This window comes from Rhodamnia argentea, chromosome 6 (genome assembly GCF_020921035.1).
Source record: "Rhodamnia argentea isolate NSW1041297 chromosome 6, ASM2092103v1, whole genome shotgun sequence".
NCBI classification, from domain to species: Eukaryota; Viridiplantae; Streptophyta; class Magnoliopsida; order Myrtales; family Myrtaceae; genus Rhodamnia; species Rhodamnia argentea.
The window spans coordinates 19,955,915-19,978,224 of NC_063155.1; the positions used below are offsets into that span (position 1 = coordinate 19,955,915).

At 40.6% G+C, this 22,310-nt stretch overlaps 6 protein-coding genes across 13 annotated transcripts in view; 5 read left to right on the forward strand and 1 right to left on the reverse strand.

Moving 5' to 3' along the window:
- LOC125315459 (putative disease resistance protein At3g14460) overlaps window positions 1–22,310 on the forward strand; it is a 707,586-nt gene that overhangs the window by 131,822 nt on the left and 553,454 nt on the right. The window lies entirely within an intron of this gene.
- On the forward strand, window positions 1,872–4,618 carry LOC115734159 (c-Myc-binding protein homolog). The gene is made up of 5 exons (XM_030664770.2): window positions 1,872–1,988; window positions 2,151–2,223; window positions 2,341–2,389; window positions 2,750–2,873; window positions 4,243–4,618. The coding sequence occupies exons 1-5, from the start codon at window positions 1,971–1,973 to the stop codon at window positions 4,327–4,329; spliced, it is 351 nt and encodes a 116-aa protein (XP_030520630.1). The 5' UTR covers window positions 1,872–1,970; the 3' UTR covers window positions 4,330–4,618.
- LOC115734360 lies at window positions 4,757–6,091 on the reverse strand. 2 transcript variants are annotated; one of them, XM_048280565.1, is made up of 4 exons: window positions 5,756–6,091; window positions 5,467–5,617; window positions 5,040–5,157; window positions 4,757–4,942 (listed from the first exon to the last, which is right to left on the reverse strand). In XM_048280565.1, the coding sequence occupies exons 1-4, from the start codon at window positions 5,805–5,807 to the stop codon at window positions 4,868–4,870; spliced, it is 396 nt and encodes a 131-aa protein (XP_048136522.1). In that variant the 5' UTR covers window positions 5,808–6,091; the 3' UTR covers window positions 4,757–4,867. The 2 variants fall into 2 exon arrangements, with proteins under 2 accessions (XP_048136522.1, XP_048136523.1); XM_048280566.1 differs by having other exon boundaries at window positions 5,020–5,157.
- On the forward strand, window positions 7,800–14,026 carry LOC115734156 (AT-hook motif nuclear-localized protein 14). Of its 4 annotated transcripts, XR_007198730.1 has the most exons (7): window positions 7,800–8,235; window positions 9,596–9,651; window positions 11,269–11,400; window positions 12,338–12,490; window positions 12,573–12,633; window positions 13,263–13,418; window positions 13,449–13,570. XR_007198730.1 is itself a non-coding variant. In XM_048280552.1 (6 exons), the coding sequence occupies exons 1-6, from the start codon at window positions 7,863–7,865 to the stop codon at window positions 13,572–13,574; spliced, it is 831 nt and encodes a 276-aa protein (XP_048136509.1). In that variant the 5' UTR covers window positions 7,800–7,862; the 3' UTR covers window positions 13,575–14,026. The 4 variants fall into 4 exon arrangements, 3 of the variants coding, with proteins under 3 accessions (XP_048136509.1, XP_048136510.1, XP_030520624.1); XM_048280552.1 differs by lacking the exon at window positions 13,263–13,418 and having other exon boundaries at window positions 13,519–14,026; XM_048280553.1 differs by lacking the exons at window positions 13,263–13,418; window positions 13,449–13,570 and adding an exon at window positions 12,726–13,149.
- On the forward strand, window positions 15,324–18,190 carry LOC115734155 (tRNA N(3)-methylcytidine methyltransferase METTL6). 2 transcript variants are annotated; one of them, XM_030664761.2, is made up of 7 exons: window positions 15,324–15,637; window positions 15,843–15,955; window positions 16,101–16,309; window positions 16,401–16,489; window positions 16,806–16,908; window positions 17,054–17,196; window positions 17,686–18,190. In XM_030664761.2, exons 1-7 carry the CDS (start codon window positions 15,443–15,445, stop codon window positions 17,782–17,784), a joined length of 951 nt encoding a protein of 316 aa, XP_030520621.1. In that variant the 5' UTR covers window positions 15,324–15,442; the 3' UTR covers window positions 17,785–18,190. The 2 variants fall into 2 exon arrangements, with proteins under 2 accessions (XP_030520621.1, XP_048136508.1); XM_048280551.1 differs by lacking the exon at window positions 17,686–18,190 and adding an exon at window positions 17,445–17,506.
- On the forward strand, window positions 20,185–22,141 carry LOC115734157 (peptidyl-prolyl cis-trans isomerase CYP19-3). Of its 3 annotated transcripts, none has more exons than XM_030664765.2 (2): window positions 20,185–20,310; window positions 21,251–22,141. In XM_030664765.2, the coding sequence occupies exon 2, from the start codon at window positions 21,276–21,278 to the stop codon at window positions 21,798–21,800; it is 525 nt and encodes a 174-aa protein (XP_030520625.1). In that variant the 5' UTR covers window positions 20,185–20,310; window positions 21,251–21,275; the 3' UTR covers window positions 21,801–22,141. The 3 variants fall into 3 exon arrangements, with proteins under 3 accessions (XP_030520625.1, XP_030520626.1, XP_030520627.1); XM_030664766.2 differs by having other exon boundaries at window positions 20,242–20,351; XM_030664767.2 differs by lacking the exon at window positions 20,185–20,310 and adding an exon at window positions 20,378–20,402.

Below are 22,310 nucleotides of genomic sequence, written 5' to 3' on the forward strand. Positions count from 1 at the left end.
TAGGGGAGATGAGAAAAGGAACTTTCCGATACAGTGGAGGGATTTTTCCTAAGCTCTCTCCGTGTTTCTTCTCTTCAGAGAAGAAAAAAGATTTGGAGGGAACTTAGGAGCCTTTGGCAGGAGAAGGTAGACCCTGGTTAGCTTCGGCTGATGACTGTTGGGCAGACAGGTGTAGTGGCCTTCCGTTCTTGGAGCCCCAAAGAGGAAGCTTCAGCTTCTTGCTAGATGGGCATATGCTTTGTACAGTATCAACAACCGACTTGTCCAGCTAGTACCCCTGGTTCTTGATATAGTGCGAAGCATCCTGTTCTCATCCATGTTTTTTTTTTGTTTTAATACCGGTGTCTCTTGGCTTGCCGATGGCGCCGCGACGATGGCAAGGGAACAGAGAGCGTGAGAGAGAGAGATATGTTACGGCTGCATCAACGCGGCGGGAGGGACATCTAAAATAGCTCAATCATGTATCTTGCATTCGTCAGATAAATATTGGCTTATTGATCTGTAATCTCTAAACTTTACCTCTTATCAAGCTTAAATTTCAACCAAAAAAAAGAAAAGAGAGGAAAAGAGGAAAGATGTCTTAAATGTATTTTTATATGATAACAATTCTAATTCAACCAAACGTTTTCAATATTTATAATCTCGAACGATAGAAAATTATATCTGAATGGTTTAATTTACTAATTTAGTTAACATACTACAATTAACTAAGACTGAGTAAGGGATATACTTCGTTTAGTTCAGTAAAACTTCAAATATTGCATATCCATATTTTGAAATGGTAATATTCCGACTGGTTTTACTCTCAATCTTACATGTCAAACAGAATATGAACAAAGTAAAAGGAGAGATAGCCTCTAGTCTTGATTTAGCCATCGAAAGTGACTTGAAATGCCATGAATAAAGCTGACATGCAATTTCTGTTTCGATATTTTCTATTATACAACTATTTTATTTAAATACTAAGTTCAAACTTTGAGGTCTGTATTTTGTATATCTAATTGCATAAATGTTTTTTTTTTCCAATTTCAATAGAGCTTAATCTAAAAACCACAAGCTAACGTATCGTCGCCCGAGAAAGTGAGTCAAATGGTTTCTAAACTTTTAGGGTGAGTTTGGTTCGACATTTAGAAGTAACATTTGGCCCCGAATGTTCCTTTGAAAAATGTTGAACCGTTTGGCAAGCATTTCGAAGGAGCATTTGGCCAAATATTCCTCTTGGGAAGGTTGAAAGCCCAATGCTAGAAGCCCCAGCATTAGCTTTCAGCATTTACATTCCCCCAAAGCTCTTTCCAAATGTCGAACCAAACCCACCCTTAGTCTAATGTGCAATATCATCTCTGAACTTTTAATTTGTTCAATATAGTCTTTGAACTTTTAGCCGATGTATAATATCGTTCGTGAACTTTTGATTTGTTCAAAAAGACTAAATGACCGAAAAGATAGCTTTTCCCATGAAGGAACAAACAAAGGATTAGAGGAGGGAAACAAATGGTTTCTCCTTGCTGGATTTTAACTCTTGGATTTGCTTCTTGAGTCTTTCGATCTCTCTCTCTCTCTCTTTTTAATCATCTAGATAATGCTTGGGTCTTATAAGCCCTGCTTCCATCTTTTGCAATCTTATTTCATAATGTTGGAGAAGTTTGGCTTGAACTTCAGCAGTCCGATCCATGTATTTTCAGTACACGTTCAATTTATTTTCTTAACTAGATAATCTAGGGATAATAATTTATGAATTAAAATTAAGTAGTTATCACAAGTTTAGAAATTATGTTAGAAAAAAAAAATTAAAATTTCAGACATCACAATCCGTTGCATTAATGTTCTTGACATTTAAAGAGGATGAGAATTTTGCGCCACTGGGTACAGAGAGCACACTTGCTTATTGATGAGGGAAAGAAAGTACACTTGAGTTGATATCCACCAAACCAAGAACCCCAGAGAGAGAGAGAGAGGAGATCCAGAAGGAAATGATGCGATACAGAGAGGTGCGTGGGTTCCTGTCTTCTTCACGGTCTCTGCACCCACTAATTCCCCTTATCTTTTCTGGGCCAATCTGCACCCACTAATCCGAAGCACGCCCATTTGTAGTTTCCTTGCGTTTCTTGATTCAAAGACTTGATCTTGATTCTGCATTTGTCATTTTCCAGGAGAAAGAAGCTAAGAAGGAAGCGTTTAGGAAGTACTTGGAATCAAGCGGAGTCGTCGATTCGCTCACCAAAGGTTTCGAGCTTTCTCTTCTGATCTCTCCTTTTTTTTCCCCCTTGGAGTTTAAATAGAATTCAGTCCTTCGATGAGTTTGATTAATGTGGTGTTGCAATGTGTGAATCAATGATGCAGTTTTGGTTTCCTTGTACGAGCAAAACGACAAGCCCTCGTCTGCAATTGAGTAAGTTCTTTGTTACTTTTCGGTTGGTTTTTTGGGTGCTTGTGTTGAGCCTCAGATCTTTGCTTTGTTGGTGTTCCAGCATTTGCGTAAATCATTTGAAAGGTCCGTTATTTATACGAACATTATGATTCTCTTTTGCAAAAATATAGAAGTTGAACTTCATTTGGTTCCGGAATGTGGGAATCTGAGTTGCATATTAGTCCTTTATCGAATGCATCGTGAGTTGATGATTACTCCTCAGCTAAATTGTAGCAAACTAGATGAATGTGCTATGGTCTGTGAGTTGATCGGGGAAGGATCGGAATATTTTTTGGAGTTTCTTTGCTTACGGGGCATGTTTGTTGATGATGGCTGCAACAGTTTCATCCAGCAAAAGTTGGGTGGTCCGACTGTGTCCGAGTATGAGAAGTTGCAAGCTGAATTATCAGATCTGCGGATAAAGTATAATGAGCTTTTGGCTGCACACCAGGAAACTTGCAAGAAGGTGAAACCTGCCATTGAAACAACAATATTTGTTATGTATTTATAATTCAAGATGGAGGTGAATTTAAGTGCTGTTGGCTGAAGCGTAGTTATCTGCTTTTCTTCATTGAGGATCTCACTGTATAGATTGCATCTGGGAGCTACTTTATCGAAAGGGTTGTTGTTGGTAATTTTGGGAATCAATTAATCCAACATCCCTCCGATCTTGGCCAAATTACAGAGAAATCTCATATGTTTTGATAAATGATTGTGAAACCCCTGTTGGAAACTGTTCGATCCACTTGACTAGTAAACTGCGGAGGTGGCTTTAGTGTGCATTTTCTAACCCAGGTAGACTTGAAAAGCCGATGTAGATCGATTTTCCATCGGTTTCTTTTAGTTTATCTCCCTTTTTTTTTCTACTCCGACAAGAAAATAAAAGTACGCACCTCCTCTGTAGTAATAGATTTGAACTAGTTGATATAAAGGCTTCGCACAGAAGATGTGGGGGTAACTATCAAAATGCAAGCGGTGTTGTTACAATTTGGCCATAACTTGAGGGAAGTCGAGGCAATATGTCCTTTGATGTTGAAAATTACATATTCCATTTCCTGGGTACCAAGGACATCTGTAGCTGGGTTCTCAGCACGACATAAGAAATATTTTTCGGTTTTATAACTGACATGAGAATCAATGGAGAAGGAGGAAAATGAGTTTATGATACTGAGTATTTAGAGAACTAATGTTGTTGCCAGCTTTGATATTTGTCCTTTTATGATGTTTGTCGGTTATGCAGCTTTGATTGTCGTTGCCAAGTAATATAACTGTCTGCGCAGACTTATCCTTGATCATCCCTTTGATGAGCTTTACTAGGAAGATGATCTGGGGTTTCTCAGGCCTCTGTCACGAGAATATCAGTGGCTTTCAATTGGGAGAATTCAAAAGATGACAGCCGATTCAGTTGCCATAGATTGCTGCTCTGTCTGTGCATGAAACTATGCTAGGTTGCGACAGAAACCGAAGATAGCTACCTCCATTTATTGAACACTAGGCCACGGGAGTGAGTGAGGATATAGATCTTTTCACTATTGATATGTGGTTTTTGAAATTGAAGTATGAGGACATATTTCATCCTATGATCTAATTGCAGACATTTAATCCACGATCAATAAGTGAGAAAACCGAGGTTCTGTATCACCTGTTTCCTTGTTCAGCGGTATGTAAGAGAGCACTTGTTGATTTGCCATCACAGATTCTGTTATAATGCTTGTGATGCTGCTGTTGTAGTGTGACACTAAACCAAATTGTTGGTGTGTCCTCATGCACTTTGTTTGTCGTGTTTATCTGTTCACTAATATTCAGTTTGATGGATTTATTTAATTTTCTTGCAGCTAGATGAACTAAAGAATCCGCGTAACATGGCTCCCACCAAGGAAACCAGTGATGGCGAGGGTTCAAATGACTCGCTGTATGAGTAGACTGAGCTTCATCGAGGCATCCTTTGTGGTAAAAAGACAAGCAGCAGAAATGAAGCCTCAACTGCATCGCTGCATTTGTCTATGTAAGCATTATGATCTCCATTGACACATTTGTTTATTTGTGAACAGCGCGCCCGCTCTCTGAATTCTGATGTTTTGCTGCTTATCTGAGTGCGTTCTTCATTTCATATCTACGGCTGTTGTTCCTGTTGTAGTTGATTATCATTTCTGCAATAGAACAAATTTGTGGTTTCAAGAGAAAAAAATGGAGAAAGAATGAGGCTCTATTGATTCAGTTTCTTCTGTATCTTCAAAAGGATAGTGTATCCTGAATGAGAACCGAAACGCATTGAGCAAATCAAGGCTTAAAACCAACATCCATCTATCGGAACGGCAGCCATATAAATAAACAGTTCTAGTCCATGCATTGATATGAAAGGATTAAAAAAAATTCAAGCTTTCCAATAATAATCCACTCGTCGGCCACTTGCCAGTCGAGTCTGATGTGGGTGTCCACAGCTTCTATTCCTTGTCCTAATCAGTGTCGCTGAAAGGCGCGCGGAAAGAACACCGTGAGCAGAGAAATCAGGATAGCCACTGTTGAGATCAAAGCCTGCGCACGTCCATCGCATTCCGGGAAGCATCATGTACTGTAGCAGCAAAACTTAAACAAGAAGAGAAGTGCAGAACTTATGGATTTGCTTCCTTACTGCAATTGCAGATGCGGCTAGTCCAGCCCTTTCCCTTGGGTCTTTGAGATGGTGATTGCCAAAGTAGAGAACCGTAGCATAGTACCAGAATGGAGGGAACACAAACCCCAGGAGAAACCTGTCACATAATTCATGGCAGAACTAGTCGTAATCCTTGTTCAATTAATAATTTCAGCTAATTTTTTTTCATAATGTTAATGTTTCAATCTTGTGAACAAGAAGGGAATTGCTTGCTCAGTCCCGCTCATTTTGCTCCTCGTCTGCTTGACCGGGGATGGGAAGGCACGGTGGACCGCGAATCCCATAATGTCTGGTCTATTTCAGGGATGACTAGACCCAAGACCTATTGGTTTCTGTCTTGCCGGTGTTTGGTTAAATGGTTGGTGCCGTGAAAAATGGCCGGCATAGAACCGCACGAGTAACTTACGAGAACCAACCGATGCCACAACCGAAGCACGGGAGGGGCTTGTCGAAGGGCCGCGGGGAGAATCCTGGGGACGCCGCGGGTTCCAGCAAGGAGAAATCCCCCTCATCGGTGAGAATCTTCACGCCCTTTTCCTTTTCATGGCCATGCCCATCTGCAGAAATAGAAAGAGAACGGAATCGAGCGAGGGACAGTGTCCACACGGATCGTGAAAAAGAAACATGACGAAACAAAAAAAAGGACAGAAGTTGCCTTTGTAACTTGATACTAATGCATTGAACTCATCTCTGACCTTGTCCCATCAGCGTGGCCTCATCGCTCTGCCTGTCCTGCCGATCCTCCATGGATGCCGACACAATTCTCCTGAATCAACGTCCTGAAGACTATGGAGTCACAGAAGAGAGAGAGAGAGAGAGAGAGAGAGAGAGAGGGTGCTACCAGAGTGCACTTGCAGAGACATAGGGAAGGAAGAAGAAAGTGGATCGTGTGCGCGTTTTGAAATCGAAGAATTTTCCCTCTGCATAACCGAAAAAACCGTCGCTCGGTTCCCACCCCCAATGGGATCGATCCACGTGTCACTCGCAAGTTGAGATAGAAATTTCCCAGAAGTCAAAACGAAGAGGACATTGTTGACCAATCAAATGCAGCCTCCACTTTCTTCTTCTTTTGTTTTTTTTTTCAGTCGTTCGTTTGCGGTTTCCGAAGAACATCGGTCGGAAGGGAAAATTAAGAATCGAGGTTGTGGACAAAATCATAAAACAAAACCCTCCTTTTATTCGTTGGTTTGTACTATACCATCATGATCGGATTCATTTTTGGGGAACTTTTTGCACTTTGGGTGCTTCGACTTTTGGGGGAATTCGCTCTTGTTCTGAATACTTTGTTATTTATTTATGTATGATTCTAGTCCTTAAACTATGCTATGACTGCAATTTAATTCACAGGGCCCCGGGCCGGCGGAGGAAAATATGAAAAACAGAACCAAAAAGGGGAAAGAAGAGAAAAGGGAAAAAGAAGAGAAAAAAAAAATTCAGAAAAATTATAAAGGAAAATTGCGGAAATTAGTACATATCAAGTTGGTCATGCCACGTAGGATGGTCGATGCGGGATAACCGACATTCGCGTCGGCATTCTTCCGGCAAAAATTGATCGGAAAGACTGCATTGGCAATTTGTGAGAATGTTTAAGATTAAATAAAAAAAAAACTTTGATAGAATTGGTCACCGTACGGCATGTTAAGGGCCTTTTGGACACAATTTTCTCAAAGGAAACACATTTGGTTCGATATAGAAGAACCAAAGAATTTAAGCCATAATACCAAATGAAATTGGATGGATATTTCTCTTACCCTTTGAAAGGGGTAGAGTCTTGCATTTTAAAACATCCTTTAACTTAACTTCTTCTTGCAACGATGTATTGCATATTGTTAGTGAAAGCGCGCATATATTACCTCGTACAATTGCTCGCATTAGATCTTTTGCCTCTATACTAACAAAAGATGGGTGAATTTTTCATGCAACATAACCTAGAGTTAAAATGTGTCATATTTACGTTAGACATATGCTATAATCCCAGTTAGAACATATCATTTGCAATTGGAGATGTGAATCGGATGCGATTCAATCCAAAATCCAACTTGCTTGGTCCGCCTCCAAGCCGGTTCGGGTAGAATCAATTCGGTTCTTGGTTCTGAAATCCGAAAAGGCTATTTATCGTGGTTTTATTCTCTCTCTCTCTCTCTCTCTCTATATATATATATATATATATATATTTTGTAAGAATCACCATATCCTTCTTGCACAAAAGAAGAAGAAGAAGTCCCGGTCCCTAATACGATGAGTGCTTTATACATGTATAGTAATTTTACTACCCATAAAGAGCATTTTTCCGTAATTTCAGTAAAGGTGTAGGAGGCGAAAAGTTTATTGAAATTAATCTCTGCGTGTGTCTATATATATATATATATGTTAATTGAATATAAAAAAGTCCGGACATCCTACATTTATAAAAGAAATGTAGATGTTGACATCCACCAATGGTAATACACAATCAGACGCGCAAGATCTACAAAATCTATATAGTCGCACTTGTCATGGATTAGCGATCCGACCCGAAACCCGGCGCCCGATTATCTGACCCGTCGAGTCATCATCCATTTTGGAATTATGGCGCAAGAACAGAAAAAAAGAAAAAAAGAAATGTTAAAAACGAAAGGATCGAAAATCGGAAATGCCAGCTAAGCCCCCGATCCGACGGCCTGAAACTCACCATCCGAAACAAAACTCGGAGAATACCGATTTCCCTTCAGATATTTTTCACGAAAAACAAATCGAAAAATAAAAAAATCCTCCAATTCGCACACGCGCAGCGCCTCTCGTCTCGTCTCGTCTCGTCTCAATATGGAGCCCAACGACAATCAGCTCGCATCGTTCTACCACCACCAGTCCCCCACCACCGCCGCTCCGACCGCCGCCCAGTCGCCGAACAACGGCCTCTTCCCACCCGTCTCGGCCTCCTCCGACGGGGGAGCCCCGGTGTTGTACCCCCACTCGGTGCCCTCGGCCGCCGCGTCGCCGCCGCTGGGCCCGGCGAAGAGGAAGCGGGGGAGGCCGAGGAAGTACGGGACGCCGGAGCAGGCGCTGGCCGCGAAGAAGGCGGCGGGATCCTCCTCCTCGTACAAGGAGAGGAAGGAGCGCGGGGGATTGGTTAGCTCTTCCCCTTCGCCGAGCCCGTACTCCGGCTCTTCGAAGAAGTCGCAGTTGCTTGGTCTCGGTACGTTCGATTCTGCTGCATTTTTCCTTCGAAAATTTCTGTGGCGAACCCGTTCAATTTGTGATCTTTGCTTGATTCGGTCTGCTGAATTCCTCCCTCTCGCTCGCTCATGTGCACGAGCTTGTTGTGGTGATTATGTGCGAAGTTCTTAGGTTTATAAGCTCATTTTCTGGTAGAATTGTTCCTCACGGAAGTGCATACTGCGTGCTATTTTCCCCTCTGACTTTGTTTCTACATTGCGGAATTGCCGCTCTTTTATTCGTTGTATTGTTCCATGAATTTCTCTCGGAGGGGACTTAGTGGCCTAATGTACCTGTGGAGAAAGTTCACGGAAGAGCTGCAACACTGAAACTTACACTCGCTTAAATATCTAGATCATCTATGGTTTGTGAATCATATGCTTTTGGTCACTGGTCTAGTGTTTCTATGTCTACATGTTTAGCCAAGCATGTCGGGTGTCCTAATGAGGAAGTTATAAAACCATTGAACCCCCAAATTTGGAGTATCCTACTTTCACACAATTCACAGGGTTCGACAAGCAATGGATTGAACGAAAAAAACTAGAAGCGTAAAAAGCTTCCTTTTCAAAAGAGGGAAAGATCACTCCTAAATGCAGCGGTGATATTATATACGATGCCACTTGGCTAAAACTCACACAATTACTTAACCTTTCCTTACCTTCCTCTGGCTTATTACCGGCAATCTGTTCGGGGTTCCAAATTCAACGGTGGCAACTAAACACAAGGGTTGCTTTCCTTGCGGGGCATAAGACTGATTTGAACGAGCCGATATATGGTTGTGTATCATATGTTTTGGTCACTATTCTAGTTTCTATATCTAAATGTTTAGCCAAGCAGGTCGGGTTTCCTAATGTGCAAGTTCACTGATCAATGATAGTTCAGGATTGTGTGCATATGAGATTGTGAAGCAATTATCATCGGATTTTTGGCATTTCAAAAGCAAGATATTGTAATAAATTTGAGGTTTTGTTTTGGCCTAGAAGTAGTGAGCAGGACTTTTGTAGATAGTCCTGTAGAAGAATAATCTACAAATCATGTAAATAACTTATGCTGGAGTTAAGGTATTTATCATGCCTCTTTAACAAGATAATGTCCCCACCACGATCTCTCTCTTTTCTGTAGAATGCCTTTTTCACTTTTTCCCAAGAAAATTAGAATGCACCGTGTTCAACTCAAACGTGTGGAATAAAGAAATTTCAGTATCTTTGCCATTACAGTGAACCCTTTTTTTTTCTTTTGAGCCACAACATTTTAAGTTATTTGTGTGTATTTTGCTAGCTGGCACTTGTCATAATTTACGATAACATGCTGCTGCTTTAATGTCCTCTTTCTTAATGCAGGAGGAAATGCTGGACAAGGGTTTATTCCACATGTTATTACTGTAGCTGCTGGCGAAGTATAAATTCTCTAAAATCTGAAGCTTTCTTTTTCCCATCTTTTATGCATCTGGACTCTGCAAAAATGTCCATACATTATTCGGAGCACTTATAGGTTCTTGCATTGATATTCTACCTTTTCTATATAAATTGAGGACATCCAATTTTTGTGTCTCTAGTTTGATTCCTTGCAAGAGTGTGTTTTCTGGATTATACGCGAGCAATATATCATGACATTCCATATTAAGTCACTTTCGTCGACGTTTTTCATTAGACGATGACTTGTGGTATGGAGTGTGCTTACATGGGAATGCTGTCCCATGTAATTAAGTTCTGAAGAGTGGGGCTCAGAAGGTTCTCTGTCACTGTAGTGTTAACTGAGAACTAGATAGTACATTGAGATGAAGTCTATATTGTTGATTAACTGATGCCTCTTCATGCGTTGCTACCACCAACATTCAGTAAGCGAGGGTGCAAATCCATTATTTGTGCTATATATCAGCATTTTCTACCTGGTGCTAATGAAGATGATAAAAGATTATTTGAGACACGATGTTGCTCTTATTATGTATCGTTCTTACTAGACTGCTGCCTTTTGCTTGGCTGTAAATAGATACTTGTCAATTACTCCGCATATCCTGTTTTCATTCTCTGTTCATGCAAGTGGTAAAACTGGACATTTGGTTAGACAAAAAGGATCTTCCATGGTATGCATGTTAAGGAATCCATAAGGTAAGGATCCGTCGTTATTTGATGTTTTGGATGGGCCTCTACATCAGAAATGTTTTTGGGTTCTGGTCATGTCTAAACCTGCTTTCTAAGAAGTCGGAAATGAAATATATCAAATATTTTTACCATCAACAATTAAATTTTTTTTTTGCCACAACTATGAAAGAGAGCAACCAGAAAAGAGAAATTTTTAGCTTATACCCCGCATCTTAGTCTGGATGGAACACTAAGTTAACACCCATCTTTTACTTTTGGGCAGTGATGTTAATACCATTCTCAGTATAATCACTTTCTGAGAACACAATGTTTGTCTTTGTTGTCTACTGGCCTCATGTAGTGAATCTTATGCATATGTATATTTGGTAGTGATGACTCTTAGTTCATCTTTCAGCAAGAACAAATGCTAACTGATTGTCGTGGAATCTCCATTTGAAGGGAACTCTGCTTATGCTGAAGTTCAATAAAACATAAGTTACTTTGATGGCCTTGATTGAGTTTGTGATAATAATTGCTGACAAGATGTAAATCACCTTGCTGCAATTGAAACGGGGACAAAATTTTGGGTATCTTCATTTGGTTATGCTACCTTTTGAATTTTCTTGTAAACCTGATTTTCTGAATTGAACAAATCATTATTTCATTGTTTTCAACCAAATTTATCTGCTCTATCTCAAGTGCATGTTGCAACCTTTAAAAATGCAAGATGTTATTCCTAGATGTCACATGCTGTCTCTTGATGATGCAGTATGTCTCAGAATCTGAAAAGATCTTTTTCATTTGCCTCTGGCTGTTATATTGTCTACCTTTTATATGTGTTTCAGAATAATTTCCAATCAAATATTTTACCTTTTCCTTTGCACCCTGCTTAATATCTTGAGGAATTTTAATTTTCTTATCCTATGCAATAGGATGTTGCCCAGAAAATTATGCTTTTCATGCAGCAAAGTAAGCGCGAGATCTGTATCCTGTCAGCATCTGGTGCAATAGCTAATGCATCTCTTCGCCAACCTGCCACATCAGGAGGCAATATTACGTATGAGGTATAGGCCTCTGCTTTTAGTCTAAGTGAGGATAAAACAATTTCTTGCGTTGGTTTTATCATCTAATCTGGTCAATCACATGTCGGATATAATTGTGTTTCTTATGCTACCTACTCTTTGCTTAACCTCGGGAAATAAAATGACTTTAGGGTGTTTTAGTCCCAGTATCATACTATTCTAGCTTCTTTGCGTTGGTATCTCAATCGAGATATGCAGTATGCCAGAAAATGAGAAAGAAAAGGAAGCAAATGAAGCATTATCTTACCATGAAATTGTCTTATGTTGCTTTGTCGAGGTTAAGTTCATCATAAAGTTATTCATGTCAGAAAGATTTATCAGAACATAACCATTGTCAGCAATCTTAGCTTCCTGCTTTACTGTAGGTTTGTTGTTTTGGAGCTTTGATGATGATATTTGGGTGAACCAAACTAGTGGGTTTTTCACAAGGGGCCTCAGGATGTTTTCTATTTTGCTATTTTAGTGGATATTGATATGTAACACTGGCATCTGAGATTTAGTACTATTTCCAGGAACCAGTCTCGTGATATGAAATACATTAATTTGTGCTATTGTTTGATTTGGGAGTTTCCCTTTGGTAATACAAAAAGAAATTTGCAGGTGGTCGATAAATAATAATAAATTGCACCCTTTTTATCTTCTTGGCTGTATGGTTCATCCAAGCAAGAGATCAAAGTTCATGGTGAATGGTCTTATCAATACTATGCTGCAGTGTTAGGAACTCTGCATCTAGAGAATAATCTGCTTTTCCTAATAAGAGTGAATGTAGGAGGTTCTTGAGTCTGATGCTCTGCGTACAACAATTCTAGATCATACCGATCTCAATGTTGATCTTAAAAAGAGATACAGTTGCTTCATGTTTTTACAAAATCAAGTCTATTAAATCTTTTGATAAGTTCCTCCTATGTTCTTCTTTTAGGGACGGTTTGAGATTATTACACTCTCTGGATCCTATGTGCTCACTGATCTTGGAGGTAGGACTGGTGGGTTGAGTGTGTGTTTATCCAGTACCGATGGTCAGATTATTGGCGGAGGAGTTGGCGGACCCTTGTTAGCTGCAGGCCCAGTGCAGGTATAATTATCTGCTTTTTAGCTATTGAAATGTGTTACGGCAACCAGAGACCACCTTATTTAATGGCAAATTGGTCGTGCAGGTTATCATTGGTTCATTTCTGGTCGATGCAAAGAACAACACCATGAAAGGCAATGCTTCTGGTAAGTTGCCATCACCTTTGCGTGGCCCATCACCTTTGAGTGGGTTTCGCTCTGGGGTTGAATCTTCAGTTGCGAGTCATTTCATGGTACAGCCTGGGGCCAATATCTGACAGATTGACAACCTGTGGGATTTTCTCGAGAACTTAGAACAGTGCACATATTGATTTTCTCTGGATAAGGCGTCACTTTGGGAGCTTGATGAGCACTATACTGTGTTGGGTATATCTAGGCGATAGGTTCTTTTTGAACGAGGTACTGAAATAGTAGGCTGTACGTATCTATCCTATCTGGCATATAATTTCTACTTAATCTGTACAGATCCCAACCCTGCATCACTATTTACGTAGGCGAAGCTAATGCTGCTTTAAGTTTGACACTTTTAAGGTGATTGTACGGTCAGCTGCCTTCTTTGTGCATATTATCGAAGAATCCTCTTATACTGTCACTTGCTTGTGCATAATATTGAATCCTCCTCTTATAACCTTGCTTTTATTGCCTTCCGTTCTTTTGCGTCATGAAGTTTAACCTCAATGAGTTCTTCGAGCATCTTTTAGGATGTCTTGCTGCTATTTGTATCTGGAAATGGTGCTTATTATCATCATCAGGACTTATATGGTCCTTAATTTCAGATGCAGGTTTAAGTTTTTTTACTTGCCTTCTTTTGTGCCTACATCATTGGCTTCATATGTTTAGTACAAGTACCTTTCTCCTGTGGACTTGAATATGTCATGTCTGCTGGATTGCCCAAACCAAGCCGCATAAGGTGAAGTCACTATACCCGACGCCACCACATTGTGGAGTCCATTGCTCGTAATATCTGAAGGTAGTTGGGAGCTACAGCTGATTTATCGCATCATTGTGTCATGCGTAATTTCTGTTCCAAAGGTCGATATGAGCTCGTGCATCAGCGTCTTTGGCCGGAGATGACAACGAGTGCATAGTGGTTTGCAGTGCAGCGAGGTGCTTGTTTACAATGACGTCGATCCTCGATGTCTAGAATAATATGGGTTGTACCTGAAGTGGCTTTTTCTTTGTCTTGTGCGCCTTTTCTTTCGCATTCCTCATTTTATTTGCAAATGCAACTGATTAGTGATTATGAAGAGTGCCTTACTTATCCACTGCCTTTGTTGCACTGGATATATCTTCTGTCATTTGGGGCGTGGTCCTCTCATTTACGTGGTATGTCTCCTACTCGGGGTACGTAAGAAGACTTGCCTGCGTTGGATTAGATCTGAGGCTCGAGACATGAAGTCCACTTAAGCAATGACTTTCCTAAATCGAATCGACTTAAGCTGGCTAGGTATTGCTATGTCTGGATTGTAGTTGTTATGACTTGTTTGTTCTGTAGTAGATGTTTTGAAATTACAGCACTTCTAAACTGAATGGGGCAGCTTCCTAAAAGTTGTATGTGAGGGCACTATAATTATGGAATGCTTGTCAAACGCCATATATATAACTGTAATGTTCTAAAAATCGTTGCCCGAAAGTTATGACGCATGGTTTACTTTAACCAAGTGCTCGGGCAAACTCTGGCCACTCGAAAGAGCAAATGAGCAGGATTTGGCACTTTATGAGAATTTGCCGTTGCACTAGATAAGTCAGTGCCCATATATTTAGATTTTGTCTTTATCAAAAGGGTATAGTTGTCAAAAGCTTGGGCTCATGCTTGTAAAAAATCAAAATTAGAGGCGAGAGTTACGAACGGAATGGATGTGACTGCGGCCTGTTTAGTTCAAGCATTGCAAATGAGCATTGTGGCTCTAAAGTCCTTTGGCCAAATGTAAATGGTGTTTGGTTTATTTTTTTGGTCACTTTGGGAAGATGCAATTGCATCTCGAATGCTCTTCAAAGTTCTTTAGCCTAAAATACCTCTAGAGATACTTTGGGCTAAAGGACTTTTGCGAAATGTAACTAATTTTTTTATTATTTTAATTTTGTCACCTTCGCTTGCTGCTGCCGCCCACCACCATCGCGGGTCGTCGCCGATTGCCGGTTGTCGGTCATCGCAGCTACCGCCGATTGTCGGTAATCGTCATTGTCGCCAACCGCTGGTCTCCGGTCGCCATTGTGGGTAGCTGGTCGCCGCCGTCGGTTCTTGGTCATCGTGATTGCAGCCGGCCGCCGTCGCCGACGGCCACTTCTGCCTTTTTTTCAAAAAGAAAAAATGTTTTACAAAATTCATTTTTCACCAACAACATTTATGTTAAAGTTGCTTTTCAAATGTGTTTTTAAAATACATTTTACCAAACACTACTTGCATTTTGAAAAATGCCTTTAGCCTAAAGGTACTTGTATTTTATCAAAGCCCTTTGGCTAAATATTGAATCAAATAGAGCCTCTGTTTATTTAAGACACTCTTCTTTTGAGTTTGGTGTAGTTGTAAAATTGTAATCGGATTTCATGTTTGATGAAAAAGTAGAAATATGAAATTTTGTCAAGATGCGTTTAAATTAACGTTGAATTTTGATAATTTACTTTGTAAGTTACCGGACAGATAACGAATGACTCGCATTTTTTCTATTAACATTACTTGGAACTAATCAATATTTCATTTACGAACACGAAATGTCCTCCTTTTTTTTTTTTTTTTTTTATAACTTTTTTCCGGCAATAGGGTCAGACTGGTCAGTGGCCGAAATTTGGAAAAAAACTGGCAAAAGGAGAAAAAGGAAAAAGGAAATGAAAACAAGATAACGCGATTCTTCACTTCACGGAGTTCGAGCTGGTCCGAGGTTTCTGCGTTTGTCTGTCGAATCCAAGCAGGGCCCTTCCCCTGCCCTTCCTCGTCAGCCTGCCATCGAGGTGAGAAATGAGCGAGGCAGAAGCGGAGTACTTCTCCAAGGACTTCGACTGGGACGACCTCAGAAACGACGTCGAAGCCGACCCTTCTCTTCGGCATCACTTGCTTCCGTTCCCACCCTCTGCGTCGACTTCTCCACCGCAAGACGTCTCCGACGCCTGGGGCAACTTCCACGCTCGCCACCACACCGGCAAGTTCTTCAAGGTCCTTGCGTTTTTCTTCTCTCCCACCCCATGTCCCAAGACTTTGCCCTTTTTGATTATTTTCTGACTCGACCGTGGCGGTTCCTTTTCACATGGATGGGTTGTGTCCGGCGTCAGTTGGCAACGGATTAGTCCCCATTGAGTGTGGCTCGTCTCTGGTCTTGGCCACACCGGACTGTGAAAGATTACGTGTTTGTTGAATGTAGGAGAGAAGGTACCTGTTGAAGGAGTTTCCTGAGCTCGTTTCCTGTGGGAAGAAGAATCCTAGGGTTTTGGAGGTGGGCTGTGGCAATGGCAGCACTATTCTTCCCATTTTGCGGTAAATTTTTATTCGATTTTCATCCCAACCCCCTCTTCGTTTTGACACAGAGAAATGCTCCTCTATGTGATGATTAAAGTTGCAATCTTTAGGACTTAGAAATGGGGATGCCGCTGATATGATAGATTGTGTGTTTTCCTTGTAGCGGCAATGAGGATGTCATCGTGTATGCTTGCGATTGTAGCAGTGAAGCTCTTGAGTACGCGAAAGAGATGCTCGACTCATTGAACCAGGCCTCGATTGGGCGTCGCTTTCATCCGTTCCTTTGCGACTTCTCTCTCGATGGTTTCCCAATGTGGTTGGCTTGTGGTCCCTGTCGAGAGACTTCTCTACGCAAGCATTGTTGTTCTTCAGGTTTCTATAAGTGCTGATTCGCCTGAGTTTCTGCCATTTGTTTAGGGCTTGATATAGAGATGCAAATGCAAGTTAACTTTTTGCTTTTCAGAAGCCGAAGAGAAAACTGAAACGTCCTTGAGGGGCTTCGACCTGTCCAAAGATATGTCTTGTCTTGGAGGTGTGGACTTCATTACCTTGGTATGCCCACTTCCCTAATTTTCCTTTTGGGGGGTAAAATATCAAAACTTACTAAACATTCATGGCTTTTGCACGATGAATTAATCTCTGCGCTAGTCGTGCAGAAAAGGGCAATTTGATACCTGATATTGGAATAAATGCCAAATTTAGTCATTCAAACATTTGCATTTTCAGTCTTTCTATAAATTTCCACTGTAAATGGGCATTAATGGTTTTGATCAATGCTTCCATTGACATCCTCCTTTTGTCATCTCATTTAAAACACCATTTCACTTATGATGACAGCCACTGTTTGATTTCGTTCTGTGTCTTGTAGATATTCACTCTATCAGCCATACCATTTGAGATGATGCCGAAGGCTCTCGCTGAGTGCTGCTGTGTTCTAAAGCCTGGTGGGTTGCTTCTATTCAGAGACTATGGTAAGGGACATGCATATGAAGCTCTAAATCACTGGGTCTTTGGTTTGATCTTGATTCATATGTTGTGTGTTCGTTAAATTTCTTGGTAAGTCATGGTGGAGTTCTATACTTAACTTCTTCATGTCTGGGTCCCGATGTATCGCAGGCCTTTATGATATGACTATGCTTCGATTTGAATCTGGAAAACGAGTGGGATTCCGTGAGTACATGAGATCAGATGGAACTCGGTCTTACTTTTTCTCCTTGGGGATTGTCCGGGACCTTTTCCTTCATGCAGGCTTCATCGAGGTAGAATTCTATATTTAATGCGGAGTTATATTGCTATCTGCAAGTTCCATAGGCAATGTATAAACAACATATCATGGGAAGAAGAGAAGCTTGAGTGTCTTGTAGGTTGACTGTTGATCAGTGAGTTTAATGTTGTGACTACCTGGGCTCTTTTTGTATCTGTCTATTTGAAGATTCTCTGCTTTTGTTTTTTCTTATTCCTGTTGTCTGTTTATGCATGAAGAATGCCAAAATGCTCGACTCTAAAGTGAGCATGGGAGAACTTTGAAAAGGCAGATCTGAACTTTAAAAGTTCTTTTGGTCTTTAGGCTCAAAGAGCTTTTTAATAGTTGTGGCAAACTTCAAAACTTCTCAAGGAAAGGACTTTGGGAGCCCCTAGCAGCTTTTCAAAGTGGGGGAAAAATTCTTGTCACATTATGTTATGTAAAAGCCTTTTGTTGCTATATCTGTTTGAGAAAAATTCCTCATGTTGACTTTTGCATATTGCAGCTTGAGCTTGAATATTGTTGTATTAAGTCGCTGAATCGACGAAGTGGGAAGAGCATGCGCAGAGTGTGGGTGCATGGAAAGTTTCAGAAGCCCAAGTAATCTTCGGTCTGGGGACTGAAAAGAAATGGCTTACTCCTGTAGATATTTTACTCGATTGGCGCCAATCAATTAGCATGAAGGGAAGGGGCTCCCGGTCAAACAGATAACAATTTGGAAGCCTGGGTGATGATTTCACGCCGTCTCGATGTCGAGCTCAATGTGATATCGCTCCACATTCTTTCTGCCAAGGAGCATCAACTATCCATCCATGGGCAGGAAGAACAGTCCACCTTTTCCTACTATGGATGATCAGTATCCTGTGTCCAATTTCGCAGGTTCTCATACTTAACTCGAATTGGCTTTCTTATCATCTTTCAAACATGCCATTTCTGAGCGTGCCTGTGTACCAAACAATTACGGTCTGGTGTTTACCAAACACGCCGTAGAAGAAGCGATGATTATCTTGACAAGAGGCAGGCTTCCATTTTCACGACCACTGCTTCTTAGTGAATACAATAAGCCCCTCGCCATATCTGCTTAGATTTTCTCCAAGCAAAGCTCTGAAAGATCTTACAAGTTCTGAGTTTCATGATATTCTTCTTTCCTGATTTCGTTCCTTAGTCCCAGTTTGCAATATCAATCAGGCGTAGGTATTCCAATCATCTTGATTTCATCGAAGCATTCGGTTTAATTTTTTTTTTTTCAAGAAATCAAGATTATCCTCGTGTCTGCGACGTGTTGGATACTTTTACAGATTCACTAGACTCGATCGGGTATCATCCTGCTGCAACTGTGACTATCGATTCGCGTTGAAAGAGACATGACGGGAAAAACGACCTGCTATGGTAAAGCGAAGAACAATATCTTGCAGTTCATGAAGTAACAAATTAGTTCTGTACAAATTATGTTTCTTGTAATTGCAAATTATGTTTGACTCGTTTAGATCCCACCTACCGAAAGATTACACTTAAATGCGTGCTCGGAAAAAAAGAAGAAGAAGGAGAAAGAACACAACATTTCTGAATATAGATAAAATTTAAATACTCATGGAATTTAAAAGCGCGGATGGTAACCATTATGTTTATCTAATTCTTTTTTTGCCAAACCTGTTTTGAGAACAAAAATTTATTTTAGAAATCAGCTTGGAATAAGAATGAGAAGTTAAAAACTTTCATCTTTTTCTGGAACAAAAATGAGAAATAAGAGTTCTTTTCATAGCTCACTCTTTCTCTCTCGTGTTCCAGTCGCTGTCGCCGATCATCGATCCGTCTTCCATCGATCGTTTATTGCTAGTCCACCGTCCGTCGGCTTGATGTCCGCCGTTCGTCGGTTCGTCGTCCGTTGGTTGTTGGTTCGTTGGTTCGTGGTTTGCCGATTGCGGGTTTGCTGTCCGTCGATCGCTGGAAACTCTAGAAATTTTATGTTATTATCGAACGTGTTTATTTGCTCAGAAACTTGTCCAAAAACTATAAATAAAAAAATCTATAGTTTGCTAGAAATTGATGGTTATCATTCGCGTATAAATCATATTTGTCCCGTGAAATATATATTAGATTACGTTTCTTGAGAGTTCAAAATCAAGATTCAAATTACATTTTTTGAGAGTTCAAAATACGATTAAAAATGGGCATTAGCGGAATTTTGGGCTTTCTTATTATTAATTCTTTTGTAGGTCTAATTATTAGTAATTCAACAGCGGCTAATGGTTATGCGATGAGTAACTTTCTAAAAATATTTGAACCTTTTTCCCTTGATGGTAAGTAAAATCAGCTTAGCTATACTTAAAAGTGCTTATTATATTGATTTCTATGAGTTGAACGTATAAGAAAATAAAATGAGGTTTATTTTCATAGCAATTAGAAAATAGGAAAAAATTGCATTGGAAGTCCTAAAACTTATCACGAAAGCGCAATTGAGTTCTTAAATTTTCAGAAAGTGCAATCAAGTTTTAAAACTTATCGTGAATGTGCATTCTATTCTTAATATGATAAAAAGTGCAATCAAGTCCTAAAATTTATCATGTTGGTCCAATTAAGTCCATTCATTGGTTGTGCATTTTGAAAATTTTAGGACTCGATGGATCTTTCGTGATAAATTTTACTATTTCATTGTACTTTTTGAAATTTTTAGGATTCATCTTTTGGATTTCCGTTGCGCTTGTTACTAGAGAATAGCAGTACCGTTAAAGGTAAAATCTCATCTCAATGGGCCCAAAGTCTCTAAAAACTTCAACCCATCACAAGTCCATTCATTGGTTATACTTTTTGAAAATTTTAGGACTCGATGCACTTTTTGTGATAAATTTTACGATTTCATTGTACTTTTTTAAATTTTTAGGATTCGTCTTTAGGATTTCCGTTGCGCTTGTTACTAGAGAATAGTAGTACCGTTAAAGGTAAAAATCTCATCTCAATGGGCCCAAAGTCTCTAAAATCTTCAGCCCATCAAGCCCAGCGACACTCTTTCGCTTTGCTCTCTCCTATAAACCCCCGCCGTCCACGGCTTAAACCCTAGACATCTCCTCCCACCTCTCTCGCTAGTCCTCTGCGACGCCTCTCCGTCGGGACGTCGATTACAGTTCTCAAGGTTCTCTCTCTCTCTCTCTCTCTCTCTCTCTGTGCAGTCGCGTGTGCTGCTGATTTCACTCTCTTGTTACAATGCTCGTCTCTGTTTGTCGTGCGAGTGCATCCTTTTTGTGTTTGGGGTGAAATGGGATGAAGAAGAAGCAAGCGCACATATCGAAGGCTTCCAGGCGATTTCTTCCGAGCCTGTGGAGCTCAAAAACTGTGCCACACACGATATCATCCATCTTTCCATGCCCGTCGATCCTCTGGACGTCTGGTCTTCGGATTCAGGGGATTTCGACGAGGTCGATGAAACATTTCCTTGCAAATCTGGATCCTGCCTCTCTTTTGGTTTATTCTCGTCTCGCTTGTTGGTTGTACGCTGCCTGTATGTGTGTTATTCCAAGAGAAGGAATAGATCTTCGGGAAAATGGATTCCGAATGCGGCTTTTGATGATCCAACAAATGATCAAATTGATTTAATATTCCTGCTATCCTATATCTTCTTACAAAAGACGCTCAACCTACAGAAACTCTATGATATCTTAAAGAATGTGGGTTTCTTGTGGCAGAATTTTGTCTTAGTCAAAGGAAAGTTCATTAATGAAATGCAAAGGAAAGAAAGGAGTGTGTGGGTGATTCATATGTAGCTTTGTGCAAGTGTGAAATTTCATCTACTATACTTTCCCCAGCTTCCCTCGGGTAGAGGAAAAGATTGAATTTCAAAGTCAATTAGCTGCTTTTCTTTGTTATGGTGCTCAAATAAAATCTTAGGAATACCGGTAACTTGCTTTAGTTGCATCTTGGCACTGATATAATTCTTGGCTCGTAATGTCGATTCGGAAAATTTGGTCAATTCCACGGACTAAATTTTTACAGAATTTGTTGTGGTGATCTGAAGAAGGTTGTGGGTTTGCCTTGTAACTCTTGTATGGTGTGCTGACTCTAGTTTACTTGCACAGAGTTGCTGTGGCTAGTTTGAAGAGCATGTCGAATCCAAAGGTTTTCTTCGACATATTGATTGGTAAGATGAAAGCCGGCAGGGTTGTAATGGAGCTGTTTGCTGATGTCACGCCCAAAACTGCCGAAAATTTCCGTGCTCTGTGCACCGGGGAGAAAGGGATTGGTAGATCCGGGAAACTGCTGCATTACAAGGGATCGGCCTTTCACCGTATAATCCCAAACTTCATGTGTCAAGGCGGGGATTTCACTAGGGGCAACGGAACTGGAGGAGAGTCTATATATGGAACGAAATTTGCCGATGAGAACTTCAATATGAAACATACCGGGCCAGGAATGCTGTCGATGGCCAATGCAGGGCCCAACACCAACGGCTCTCAGTTCTTTATATGCACCGAGAAGACCCCGTGGCTGGATGGGAAGCATGTTGTGTTCGGGAAGGTTGTGGATGGGTATAATGTGGTTAAGGAGATGGAGAGTGTGGGTTCTGATAGCGGAAGTATACGGGAAACGGTTGTAATCGAAGACTGCGGTCAGCTATCAGAGAAGTGATGGCCAGTACTGTCGAGAAGGTGAAATTAAAATACTTGTCTAGACTGTTTATGTCATTGTGGATGAGCCCCTTAAAATTACTTATGATGCTGAACCTTATGTCGCTCTCACAAAAAACCATGACATCTTCCTATAAAGATGTTCCATCTACGGGACTGATCGATTCAAGTATTGCTTGTCGATGTAGTTCAATTTTCATGGCGCAAAATATCATAGTTAGAGCATCGAGGTCTGCGTGTATCATGACGCTTGCGGCTAAATCACACTGTGTTTAATCTTCTAGCTGTTTTTGCTGGAAACAAGTAAGAGAGAACTAGCATTGAGCGCTCTCAACTCACGTAGATTTGCAATGGGAACTACTAACTCTCTCTCTTGCCCAAAGAGGAAAAGGAAACAAAAGATCACCAAAGAAAACAGCAGGAACAAGAAATAAGTCTTGTGAACTGTTCATGTTGTTAGAGCGAGGCACCGCAAACAACACTGTGAGGTTGCCTATGTAGTGAGAAGCCA

What these genes read in the sequence shown, in the direction of transcription:
- LOC115734159 (XM_030664770.2), top strand. An exon ending in CGTCGATTCGCTCACCAAAG is followed by an intron (nt 2,224 to 2,340) that starts GTTTCGAGCTTT and finishes TCAATGATGCAG; the next exon opens with TTTTGGTTTCCTTGTACGAG. An exon ending in AAGCCCTCGTCTGCAATTGA is followed by an intron (nt 2,390 to 2,749) that starts GTAAGTTCTTTG and finishes TGGCTGCAACAG; the next exon opens with TTTCATCCAGCAAAAGTTGG.
- LOC115734360 (XM_048280565.1), bottom strand. Translation starts at nt 5,807, where the DNA reads ATGGAGGATCGGCAGGACAGGCAGAGCGATGAGGCCACGCTGATGGGA. An exon ending in GGCCACGCTGATGGGACAAG is followed by an intron (nt 5,618 to 5,755) that starts GTCAGAGATGAG and finishes CTATTTCTGCAG; the next exon opens with ATGGGCATGGCCATGAAAAG. An exon ending in TGTGGCATCGGTTGGTTCTC is followed by an intron (nt 5,158 to 5,466) that starts GTAAGTTACTCG and finishes ATTATGTGACAG; the next exon opens with GTTTCTCCTGGGGTTTGTGT.
- LOC115734156 (XM_030664764.2), top strand. Translation starts at nt 7,863, where the DNA reads ATGGAGCCCAACGACAATCAGCTCGCATCGTTCTACCACCACCAGTCC. An exon ending in GTCGCAGTTGCTTGGTCTCG is followed by an intron (nt 8,236 to 9,595) that starts GTACGTTCGATT and finishes TTCTTAATGCAG; the next exon opens with GAGGAAATGCTGGACAAGGG. An exon ending in TTACTGTAGCTGCTGGCGAA is followed by an intron (nt 9,652 to 11,268) that starts GTATAAATTCTC and finishes CCTATGCAATAG; the next exon opens with GATGTTGCCCAGAAAATTAT.
- LOC115734155 (XM_030664761.2), top strand. Translation starts at nt 15,443, where the DNA reads ATGAGCGAGGCAGAAGCGGAGTACTTCTCCAAGGACTTCGACTGGGAC. An exon ending in ACTATTCTTCCCATTTTGCG is followed by an intron (nt 15,956 to 16,100) that starts GTAAATTTTTAT and finishes TTTTCCTTGTAG; the next exon opens with CGGCAATGAGGATGTCATCG. An exon ending in GCTTCTATTCAGAGACTATG is followed by an intron (nt 16,909 to 17,053) that starts GTAAGGGACATG and finishes GATGTATCGCAG; the next exon opens with GCCTTTATGATATGACTATG.
- LOC115734157 (XM_030664765.2), top strand. Translation starts at nt 21,276, where the DNA reads ATGTCGAATCCAAAGGTTTTCTTCGACATATTGATTGGTAAGATGAAA.